General features: G+C 35.8%; 1 protein-coding gene across 21 annotated transcripts in view; it reads left to right on the top strand.

The window, feature by feature from the left end:
* Positions 1 to 12,849, top strand: part of MITF (melanocyte inducing transcription factor) — a 233,306-nt gene that overhangs the window by 212,042 nt on the left and 8,415 nt on the right. For 7 of the 21 annotated variants that reach the window (XM_063426773.1, XM_063426782.1, XM_063426771.1 and 4 more), the window contains 5 exons: positions 562 to 591; positions 1,111 to 1,225; positions 4,398 to 4,454; positions 7,079 to 7,154; positions 10,839 to 10,898. In XM_063426773.1, the coding sequence (XP_063282843.1) occupies positions 562 to 591; positions 1,111 to 1,225; positions 4,398 to 4,454; positions 7,079 to 7,154; positions 10,839 to 10,898 (338 nt within the window). The remainder of the gene's footprint in view (positions 1 to 561; positions 592 to 1,110; positions 1,226 to 4,397; positions 4,455 to 7,078; positions 7,155 to 10,838; positions 10,899 to 12,849) is intronic. The other 14 variants (XM_063426781.1, XM_063426777.1, XM_063426792.1 and 11 more) reach the window with 7 other exon arrangements.

Below are 12,849 nucleotides of genomic sequence, written 5' to 3'. Positions count from 1 at the left end.
GATTGATGCACACCAAGTTTGAGAGGCATAGGATCAAAGCAAAGGCATTGAAACCGTCAAATTTCAATGGTTAGGATTAGGGTTTAGATTATGGATAGGGTTAGGGCTAATAGAACAGTTAATGCCCATGTTTTTTTCTTATACACATAAAGTATATTGATGCACCAATTATGTCAATAATCGTTGTTTAATCTTTTTGGTTAGTGTTCTGTAATCTATTGCTTTTACTTAGATGTTTTGTAATACCTGACGTATAATTTTAGGGATCACATGTTGAAATAAAAGTTATGCGAACTATTTTTGACATCAATAAAAATATTATCAATGTGGATTACTGCTTTTGACCATCTATATTCCATTAACTGGCAAGTATTGTGTTCCTGCTCCCCCCAGCATACAAATGGTTAAACAGAACATTTATGTAATTTATTAGTAGAAACCATTTCATTGTAGTTACCTTAAGCTTTTTTGCTGTCATTTTCTTCTTTATACTTTTTTCCCCAATTGAAATGTATTATTTTTCAAGAAATGTAGAACAGATTTGGGATTTATTTTTTTCAGATTTATCAAACCGGATCTGTCATCCATGATGTGAGTTTAACCATCTTTCTTCATCATCAGAAATCAATATAATGGGGGAAATGCATAAATATTGGTGCCTTTTCTAATACTTAAATATGCCCTCACGATTAATTTTATTCAAGCACCCTTCACTTCTCCGAAGTATAAAGTTGACTAAGCTAACTTTAAAGAAGAGACCTCAAAACAAAAATCACAATTTCAACTTTTGTTTCTTAATTGTCAATTTTTAGTCTTTTATTTTTCACAGTAAAAATAAAATGCACTGTGATAAAAATGAGTAACTTTTGCTATATTTTCCTTTTAATATAAATCACCTACAGCAATAGTCTTAATAATGAAATTAAGTGCTGGTTTTAAGGCTGTTTTTACATAATTACATAACTACAAGCTAAAATTGCTTTCTATCCATTTCCCCCAATGTATTGGTACTCTTTAAATATATGTAGTTTACTTTAACATCTTATAGTACATTTGTTATGTATGTTGTAACTGTTTCTAAAAAAGAATATTGTTTTTGTTTTCTTTCAGATGCCTGGGTCTGGTAATTTTGACATTTATGGAAACCAAGGTATGCCTCCTTCGGGTTTAAACATCAGTAATTCTTGCCCTGCTAATCTTCCCAATATCAAAAGGGAGCTTACAGGTAAATAATTTGTTTTAGAGAGATTGATGATCTTTCTACACATGACAGCAGTGGTTCAAGTAAGATGGTATTCAAAGATAATTAGTAAATGAAAAAGTGAATATAAACATAAACGCTGGTAACAAAATATAATTAAAATACTGAAATCAAGAGAGATAACAAGTATTTTAGATGAATTAATTTCTGGCTGGGATAGTAAATGATAAGGTATTCTGGATACCAAGTTCACCTCTGCCTCTAGATCAGGGATAGGCAACTTTCGGCACGCCAGATGTTGTGGACAACATCTCCACTGCTGATTTGTCAGCATAATGGCTCTAAGAGCATTATGGGAGATTCAGTCCATAAAATTTGGAGTGCTGAAGGCTGCATGCCCTGGCTTTAGATTATTATATTCTGATAGTTAAAAAAAAAAAAAAAAAAATACAGCCCTCTGTCTAATGACCTGGTTTCTGTAAAATGCAACATGTGTCTTTGTAGGCCCATTTGAAAATCAAAATGGAGTCAATGAAGGAATCCATTTTGGAAACAAATGTTACTTCCAAATAGCCAAACATGGTTTCAGCAAAAATGAACAGTAAAACTCTGTTGCTTAGAGCATCAGAGCTGCATTGTTTACATCATATTTCAGAGTTGTAATGACCATTTCCAGTTAAAGTTATTATTGAATGAGAGCAGTACCAGCCATGAATGAAAGCTACTTGCACCACTGCATACAAGCCACTTTGACAATTCATACCCCTGGTTCTAACAGACAATGCTCTTGCAATTAAAAAACTCTTGACTGCACCATTCCAAACTTGCATATTCATACAGTATTGCCATCAAAATTAGTAAGCCTCTGATAACAAAGTCAAATAATATAGTAAAACCGCATACACAATAAAACCGCATAAAACCAACAAGAGACATAGGTATACCATCATTACATTCTATTCTAAAATGGGTGCCTCCTTAGGAACCAGATTGCTAAAACAGCAAAATGTAACATTTTGCTTCTAAATAGTGAATCTGTGATTTATAATGCTCTTTTTGTTTAAATAGGCTTAGTCTAATAACAATGTGTGCATTGTGAATATGTTACTGCAGAAGAAAAAAAAACGTAAAGACTGTTTTACTTTTTGTTAGTCATAGTTTAGTAATTTGGATATATCTTTTTAGTCTTACTCTTCAGTCCTAGGTTTGGCTTTAGTCATTTTTAACGTAAGCATCAAAATATACCAGGGGATATATTTATTCACTATTTAGCTGTGGTGGGACTACTTTTAGGCTTCCCCCCAAAAAATAATGAAAAAATAGCATATACAAATTTCAAATCATACGTTGTGATTAACTGACAAACATGTTACGTTGAATAGGCAAATTGGAAATAAAAAATCTTCAACGACTAATTTTCACTTTAACAAAATGGCAATTCTTTATCAATTATCTGCAATTCCTTATCCTATGATCTTTAAAAATGCTCTTGATGATTATAGTCAAAAAAATACGACATCTCTTCATAGATGGCCAGTTATGTGCAAAAATATTCTGCACAGCTGCAGAAGCCAGTCATCGATTTCGCCAGCCATTCATTGGTTGAGAGAGCCAGCTGACTACTCTCAGCCAATGATTGCAACTCTATACATACAATTGCAAACTAGCCAGCCTGGAACATCTGCACTATTGGGGATGGAGTTATACCTCCGTCAGCAAAGGGGTTAAACTACGTAAAATGCTGCACATACATTCCAGGCACCCTGACCACTTGAAATCAATGAAGTGGTTATGGTGCTTTGAGTAACATTTTAAGCAGAGCCATTGTAACATACTGTAGCAATCGTGAGAAAAAGATCATACAGACCTACAGGTTTAGGTAGTAAAGCCAGAGTTAGAAGTGAATGGCTTACTCCAGCCTAATTTTAAAATCCTTTATTCTTAGTCTAGTTGTATTGTTCTCTATATACCTCTAGCCCCAACCCCTCCAAGTTTTTATTTTTATTTTTATTGAATAACCATGTAAAATAATGTAAAACTTATTTGGAAGCTAGTGCCGGACAAAGTTCTCCTCAACTGAATCCACCTTTTCTTTATCAACAAAGCATTATCGCCTTCTGGGCCACAGTCTAATCAAATGCTTCTCTATGAGAAGCAATGATGGACTGAAGGTGTATGCTAAGGCAATTAGAGAAAGGGGAGGGGTCTGGGTTGGCCAGAGAGTAGATAAGGGGGCATGGACAAGGAAAGGGGTCAAAGAGGTGGACATGGACATACTAAGCAAATAATGGCTTGGGAGGTGGAATGAGATTTAAAGGCTGGCCCTAGGGAGAAACAAGACACATTATAATAGAGGCAGTATTAACTTTTGCTTTCAGCCAACGTCCGTAAAAAAAACAACAACAAATTACTGGACAAATGTACTTTTCTCACAGATCAGAGCTGTGTTCAAGTGTGTTTCAAGCTTGTATGTTCCCTGTAGAAAGTGCATTTTCTAAGTATTTCCCTGCAACACATTCCCAGACCACTACAGCACTCAGACCCTTAAATATTGCTTATACAAAAGAGAGGGGAGGTGTGGTGTGATTTAATATTGTCTAGACTCGAGACAATTTTATTCTAATGTCCACATTGATGTTTAAACTCATATGTTCTCAGAAGAACAGCGAATCCAGCGATTAGATTGATCTTGGCTCATTTACAATCTACTTTGGGTTTGCTGAGGTCTCCAGTATCTGAGATTTTATCACCATATTTCCTATATCACCATATTTCTTTCTGCATGCCATCCCAAATAATTTTCAATAATTTTTGAATAGATGGGAATTATCACCTTATTGGCCGATTCCAAACAGCTTGAGGTTTAGTGAATAAATAAATACATGTATTTTAGTAGTTTAATAAATGTATTTTTATTAAAATATAAAAAAAATGTCTTTGAGAACTCAATTTAATAACTATGAAAATCAAACAAATGAACAAACAAAAACAATGCAAAAAAACTTCTCAATTTAACCACAAAATATCAGCAATACAATTTTTGTAATACTCAATGCGTTTTTATATGTGATTAGTTTATGTGCACTATTGCTTGTATATTCCTCAGGGATGCAAATTTTGAAAATATATTGTGCTTGTATTTTGTTTGTCTTTCGATATATTATTTAGAAAATACTGTTACCATTATTTCTTTCAGAATCTGAAGCAAGAGCACTGGCCAAGGAGAGGCAAAAGAAAGACAATCATAATCTAAGTATGTTAATCTTTCTACTGTGGCAGTATGTTTGAAGGCTGTGGCTCCCCTGTTTTTTTTGTTTGTTTTTTTTTGTACTGGTCTCTAGCAAACAAGATGATAGGAGTTGCCATCGGCTGCAATAAATATATGGAACTTGTATTGTGTAGTCTTGCTTTATAATCTAAATTAAAGTGACCTTAATGCCTAAATACAAAATCACTGCTTGGTAGATTTACTCCCATTGAAAACATGCAAAATCTTGCAAGCTACCATTCTCTTGTCTGCTTTCTTTGCAAGCCCTCCCTTTCTTCCCCAGCACGGTCTGTCTGTGGCTGTCCAATCACAGACATCCCAATGCAGCACAATGAGAAGTCTTTGCAAGGCAGGTGCTCTGAGCAGTTGCTGCCACTTGAGTTTAGCTCAACTCAGCTAAGAACACCAGGAAGTAAAAGGAGCTGTTGTCTGATTGACAACCATGTAGATGTAATACAGTTAAATGGACACTAGTCACCAGAACAACTACAGCTTAATGTAGTTGTTCTGGTGAGTATAATAGCTCCCTTCAGGCATTTTCATGAAAACACTGCCTTTTCAGAGAAAAGGCAGTGTTAACATTGCCCCTAGGGACACCTCCAAGTGGCCACTCCTCAGATGGCCACTGGAGAGGCTTCCTGGCTCAGGGCTGCACAGCAAGCAGCCCTGCCGTTCAGCGTCCCCACACTCTGCATGGAGACGCTGAGTTTTCCTTATAGAGATGCATTGATTCAATGCATCTCTATGAGGAGGTCCTGATTGGCCAAAATGGCATTTGGCCCTGCCCCCATGCCGATTTTAGCCAATCCTAAAATCCCTTTCCCTATGGGAAAGCATTGGATTGGCTAGAAATCGGCCATTTCGATGATGTCACAAAGGGGGCGGACCCGCTCGGCGCTGGAAAAAAAGGTGAGTTTTATACTGGGGGGGGGGGGGGGGGGAGGGGGTGGGAGGGGGGGATGAAGTCAACTAAAATCTGGGTTTAGCACTATAGGTTCAGGAAAACATGTTTGTGTTCCTGACCCTATAGTGACCCTTTAATATATAAAATTGCCAATATCTATTGAGCTCTGCACTTTTGAAGAGGACACACTCTTCACAAATAAAGCCTTTCAGCAAGATAAATCGCTTTAGGAGTCCGGTGTGCCCCTTTAAATCTTAATGATAAATCTGAAATGTAAATAATCAAGTTAGGACTACTCCTGTGTTGGTGAATGATCCAGATCAGCTATTTTTGACACCGTTTTTCCATTCGGATTTTATTCACAAAAATACAGAGTTTATTGAATGACTCAGGGTGAAATAGCTCACCCATGAATAGTAATAAGATTAGTTGTAGAACTAATACGATTATTCACTAACCAAATTGCTTTCTAAGTGTATTTATATATTAATTCTTATTATTTAGTATAATTATTAATTATATATATAATTATATTATTTTATAAATTTTTCTATTGGGGACCTCTCTGACAACCCAGGAAAAATATCAGAGAATTTAATTTGCAAACCCTATATTTGACCCTGCAACATTCCAATACTTGCATATGGGGGTTATTGTTGTACTAGTGAGAAAAAAAACACAAATATGAACACTAACTTGGGCCAGGGTTCATGCGTAAGTGGTTCTACAAAAGAGTAGGCATACCACATTTTGAATACCCTGGGTTGTTTACTTGGCTGCCATATGATCTCAAAGGCAACATAGGCCCAACAAACCAATCTGGCAAATTTCAATGTGCAAAAACTGAAAAGGGCAAGTTCTTTATTTGACCCTGTAACTTTACATTAGACCATGAAACATGTACATTGAAGACATCATTGTTACAAGTATCTCAGCATGCTTAGTAGCGACCCTTTGTCAAGTCATTTTTTGGAGTATTGATATACTTTTGAGTCATGCGATTTCAGAAAAAAACATGTTATATATTTACTGCTACCACTGTTGCATAGACTAAACAAAGCTTGGCCTTGCTGTATCAGTTCCTAAAAAATAAGGTATATTTAAAAATGTGGAGTATTCTGCCTGAAAACCTTATGTTCCTGATTATTGTGCCAATTTTCAAGATTTTCCATAGAAATATTCTTTGTACATATTCCACGCATATTGTGGAAATGCATAATGAACAATTGTATGGGGCTCTTTTATGAGGTCACATCAAAGAATGAAAAATTTGCTGTGATCCACAGACCTTCATTTTGATACTGCCAATCTTTTATTGGTAATATTCTATGCAGAGTACATCCTAATGCACAAGGTATTAAAAACTAGTTCATTTTGAATTTCATTGGAAGTGCAGCTATTCCCTCTAGTGGCTATTATTGTTCATTACAACAATTCTCATTTTCTTTGTCAGTTTTTTTTCAGAACATCGTATTGTATTGAATTTTGTGCATTAAGCATAATGCTAATGACATTTTTTTTCTTTATTAACAAAATTTTACTTTTTTTGTTGTTGTTAAGAATCATGACTCACCACGTTTGTTTGTTTCTGTTTGTTGTTTCGAATGTAACTTATTTAAAGCTTTATTACTGAAAAAAGGTAGAACATCGGCTGTTCCAACTGATTCCCATGTGTTGTTTTACACTCTTATTTTTGTTTACGTAGTTGAACGAAGGAGGAGATTTAACATCAATGATCGAATTAAAGAATTAGGTACTTTAATACCTAAATCTAATGACCCGTAAGTACAATTTAAATTTTACTTATATGTTTTTCAAGAACATGTATTTAATTTTTTTTCTCTATTTTCTCTTTTGTCTCTTTTATTTTAAAAAGCTAGTTCTATTTATTTTCATTTTTTTACTGTTACTTTTAATAAATATTTTTCTTCAAATGGATTTTATGGCTTTTAGAGATCCCGTCTCAGGTTCTTGCTTCTTTAACTAGCTATGAATATGATAATCCATAACAAATCTGTTATATGTCAAAAAAAGTTATCATTAACATTTTCCACTATCTCCTTAAACATGCACACAATTAAACGATCAGAAACAGTCAAAAGCACTTATGCAGTGCTATACTCCTTTCACACTCAAAGCCCTCTACACACTCAGCCACTGTTCCTATCAACATGTGCAGCTACCTACAACTTCCATTAACAAACAAGTGCACTACTCTCCCACAATTCACAAACACAACTTCCATGACACATAGAAGGGGATGTCAAATTAGACTGATGGAGAATGCCCTCCCCCCCCCCCCCCCCATTCATGCAAACACGGATCCCACCACATAATTACATAGTTACATAGGCTGGAAAGAGACACGTGTCCATCAAGTTTAACCTTCCTCACATCTGCAACATTCCAATACTTGCATATGGGGGTTATTGTTGTACTAGTGAGAAAAAAACAAATATGAACACTAACTTGGGCCAGGGCTCATGAGTAAGTGGTTCTACAAAAGAGTAGGCAAACCCCATTTTGAATACCCTGGGTTGTTTACTTTTGTAAATGGTATGCCATGATGGGGGTAATTTTCATTCCTTGGCTGCCATAAAAGCTTTAAAGGCAACATAGGCCCAACAAACCAATCTGGCAAATTTCAACGTGTAAAAACTGAAAAGGGCAAGTTCTTCATTTGACCCTGTAACTTTCCATTAGACCATGAAACATGTACATGGAAGACATCATTGTTACAAGTATCTCAGCATGTTCAGTAGCCACCCTTTGTCAAGTCATTGTTTGGGGTATTGATATAGTCATGCGATTTCAGAAAAAAAACATGTTATATATTTACTGCTACCACTGTTGCATATTCTTTGATTCCAAAGAAGGCAAAAAAAAAAAAACTAGTTTGAAGCTCTTTCTAATTTCGCAAAACCTAAGGAAAAAAAAATCCTTCTCAGCTCCAAAATGGCAGTCAGATTTCTCCTTGGATCAAAAAGGCGTTATCCCACATGCAAAACAAAAAGAGATGATACCACTAAAAAACACAGTGCAATGTACAAACACTTCCTAAATAAGTGTACCCTCAAAAACCCTTCAAACACAGTTGCCCACATGCAAAACATAATATTCACGGATATAATTTTTTAGAAGTATTTATCCAATTGCTGTTTAAGACACATTATAGACTCTGATAAAACCACCTCTTGAGGTAGAGAATTCCACATCCTTATTATTGGGGTTGTCAAATTAGACTGATGAAGAATTACTGAAATATACTAGTGGAGTAATGGTTTGATGGAGAAGGTAAAGAAACATAAGGAGGTAGACTGGGAGATGGAAAACTGGGGAACAGAGAATAGGGAGTATCGTAGGTTAAATATTAGCGGATAGTGACTGAATCACAGAGGCAAGTGCAGAGTGAAATAGATATAAAGAGAAACTGGAAAAACAAAAACAAAAAGAGACTCAGTGAATGACTGTAGAGGGAAAAACCTGAGGAAATAGCAGACTGGATTTTTACCAGGTGGCAGTAAAAAAATCTTTCTCATGTCTAAGTCAGGAGTACTGAATATTAATAAAGGACATACTGGTTATATTGGTTGCTTATCTATTACCCTTACATGGATTATCAATTTCTGTACTGCAAAGTCTTGATTGGTTAATTGTGCGTTGATCAAATCCTATTCAATATACAACATAGTCACATTCGGAAACCAGCTGGAAGTACAGTTCCATCTAGTGGCTGTTTGGTGATACAATCCATGTTTTGTTTTATCAGATTTCTAATAATAACCCCCAATTGCAATTGTTATGATGTTCTTTGAAACCACGTGTTTCTCTGGGTGAGGTGCAATTAAGGAAAACATTTAACACACATAGCATTATATTCAGACCAATAATGGTAGTGATCAAAGAATACAATGCATAAGGCCGGACTTCTCACACTCTGTAGGCTGGTTGCTTATGTGAATGTAGTTTCTACCCATTACTGTAGTCAAATAAAAAAAAATAATTCCCTGGCAAGTTCCACATTTTATTAATTTTAGATTTTGTGATGATTGTAATCGCTATGATGATTTTAAGTACAATAGTCTGAAAATATTGAAATAGAATAAGTGACACAAATATGGGCTGTCAGTGGAATAAAATATGTCCAAATTATAAATAACAGTTTCCAAAAGAAGAAATGTGTTAAATTTACATTGTCTAATGTTGTGAAATAATTCCTCAGTACTCCTTCCACATTTTGTTTCAGAAGGAAAGACACCACATGTCTATAGAAGCAGGTGGGGCAGCAATATCATTTTAATAATAATAAAAAAAGATAAAGGATTTCTTTAGTCTTGAAATGAGCAACTAATTATGCCAAGATTTCTGGGCATTTTTAAAAAATAAAACAGAAAAAGTTCAGTGCTTGTACAATACTGATATAGTCCAAAGGCAGCTCAATCACCTAAAACGGAGTCACTCTTGTTCGATAGGGGGTAGGATAAAACAGCAAAAGAAGGTGCAGCACCTGAAGTGTCCTTTGGGGAATGTATGCAATGACCAAAAAAAAAAAAGAGAAAACAAAAAGGACTGATAGTGTAGTAAGTAGAGTAAGGAAAATTAAAAATTGTACACTCACACTTTCAGGGAGCTTAAATACAGCTCCGACTTGCACGCCTGGGCAGAATGATCCCCGCCTATGGGTATATTGTAGTACTATATTTTTGTGGTTACAATTTTTTTAAATGCCTCATTTATTAGGTATAAACATCTTAAACAGTGTTAATCTAACTCAAATAAAAAAATGTCTGATATCGCCCATTGGCTTGCAGTTGTGCCACTAGATTCTGGATCCCCCCAAAAATTGTATTGTTCTGTCTTCTAAGGTTGTTTTGGGAATGCCAATAGGGGCAGGTTAATGATTGTTTTTTCCCCACAGTATGTATATCTGTATGCTTATAGAATGTAACAACTCATTAGGTAATGGGTTGAGTATACAGGGTTAAATAGGCAGAGCCTGGCAAGTTAAGGGACAGAGTCAAATTCCAGTGGTATATTCTAGTGCCATCTCTAAACATCACCAGCCACCACTATAAGAAATGTGGTATACTGGCAGTATGACAATTCATTTTATATTCTAACTAATGAAAGCTATTTTAAAACATAATTAAAATTATGACTGATCCTTATGTGACATTAAAGTTTTAAAGATACATGCTTTACTCAAGAAACCCTATATAGACTGAATTAGGAGAATTACCGTATTTTGTAATGTAAAAATAAAAAAAATAAAACTTGACACCTTTGCTTCTCTTTAGTTTTGTAAAACATCAGCAATGCATTGTGAACAGGGTAGCGTCTGTCCCTTTTCTATTGTGGAAATAAAATGTACCCCCTTTTCCCAGTTCCCTCATCACTTCTTGCTGTCCTTTGTGTCCCAGAATTCATTGCACACAATGATCACCCACTCCTTGTCACTACCGTAGGTCTTACAATGCGAGTTCTAGATGCCCTAGCGAAGTGGAACCTGGCACTAGTAGAGTCTGGTGTGTATTTTTTTTATTTTGCATTAATACAAATGTAGTTTTATTTCCTAGATGACTATTTTTTTTTTTCTAAGAAAATGTTTTTCCCTCATGAATTTACTGTGCACTTTGAAGCCATTAGGAAATATATTTAGTTAATATATCCATTTTAGTGAACTTGTTCGTTATGCACTAACCAATAAGCCACATGTATTACTGAGTATAGCATTGGCACCTTTGCTATTACCGCTGAATGAGCATACATTGCACTGAAATATTTATTAAAGGGACACCATAGTCACCAAAACAACTTTAGCTTAATGAGGCAGTTTTAGTGTGACATGTCTCTGAAGTTTCACTGCACAATTCTAGGCATGTTGGGAGAACACGATAGTGTCTGGAATACAAACATGGATGCCTGACATTATGGCTTTGAAAGCGCCATTTAGGTGGCCGGCTGCCATCTCCTGCCTTTAACCCCTTAAGGACACATGACATGTGTGACATGTCATGATTCCCTTTTATTCCAGAAGTTTGGTCCTTAAGGGGTTAAAAAACGTTTTCAACTCACCTTATTTCCAGTACTGCAATGGTCTTGTGGCAGATGGCTCCGCCTCCTTGACTTAGATCATCACATTTTATGATCTCAGCCAATCCAAAGCTTTCCCATAGGACTGTTACTAGGCCTCAAAAAGGCAGTGTTTACATTAAAAAGCCTGCAGAGACATGTTATATACACTAGAACAACTACATTAAGCTATAGTTGTTCTGGTGACTATAGTGTCCCTTTAATATTATTTATGTAAATGCCCCCAGGTAAAGAGAGAATCTCTCATCATCCCTTTTTCTCAGAGGAATCCAAATGTTATTAGAATTACAACATGCTGTGCAAGGAAGCTGTGATTTAGTATGTAACTCCTGCTGAGAAGAAGCTAGGAATTTACTGCATCCAGGGGTTTGTGATTGCAAGCACAAGATTAGCACATTTGGGGAGTTTAATTTACTTAAAAAGGTGTTAGAAAGAATAATGTTAAAAATAAGGTTCTGTAATCCTTGGGCTAAATAATTGTAGTGTTTTAGAATCCATTAAGCATGTTTACTGTATTATTATATACTGCATTCTTATTATTTTGTTTGTACTTCTATTTTCTCATTGAATACCTATGTCATAACCCTGTAGCTTTATATATAATTATATTGGGGAGGAGGGCACTGATAGGCCTTTTTCTGAATTACTATTTATAGTAACTATTATTGTTATACAACCAAGTGCAAGTTAGATACACGGTTGCATTTTACAGCCCCTTTTTACACCCATCATGCATGCAACATAAGGTTGGCAGTTAATGGAATTTGGATATTAAAAGTGAAACCATCCATTTATTGGGACAGTCATTCAATAAAACAATAAAAATCACTTATAACTGTTAACCACTTTTCAACTTATAAGCTGTTTTCTTTTAAATGTGTAATAAAGGGACACTGTAGGCACCTTGACCATTTGCAGCTCATTGTAGTGGTCTGAGTACAGCATCCCAATTACACTTAATGCTGCAATGTTAAATATTGCAGTTCCAGAGAAACTGCAGTGTTTACATTGCTGCACTAGGTGTACCTCCACTGGCTTTCTCCCAGACAGCCACTGGAGGCGCTTCCTGGATCCTAATGGACCTTTGTTTCAGTAACTAATGCTGGAGGTACTTATGCTGTGTATGAGGACATTCAGCATCAGGTTTTTCCCCATTGGAAAGCATTGATTCAATGCTTTTCTATGGGGAGGTTTAATGTGCACGCGGCATTTGCCGAGCAGGCGCATTAACACCTGCATGTCGCGGGATGTCGGAGGAGGTTGAGGAGACCCAGGGGTAAGGTAAGCAAATAAAGGGATTTTAACCCTTTATTCACGTCGGTGAATACATTCACGCCGTGAGGTAGGTGGCAGGCAGAGGGAGCTATAGTGCCAGGAATGCAG

Source organism: Pelobates fuscus, chromosome 7, assembly GCF_036172605.1.
Source record: "Pelobates fuscus isolate aPelFus1 chromosome 7, aPelFus1.pri, whole genome shotgun sequence".
In the NCBI taxonomy this organism is placed as follows: Eukaryota; Metazoa; Chordata; class Amphibia; order Anura; family Pelobatidae; genus Pelobates; species Pelobates fuscus.
The sequence above is the reverse complement of the archived record's forward strand: the minus strand, read 5'-3'. Positions and strand labels throughout refer to the sequence as shown.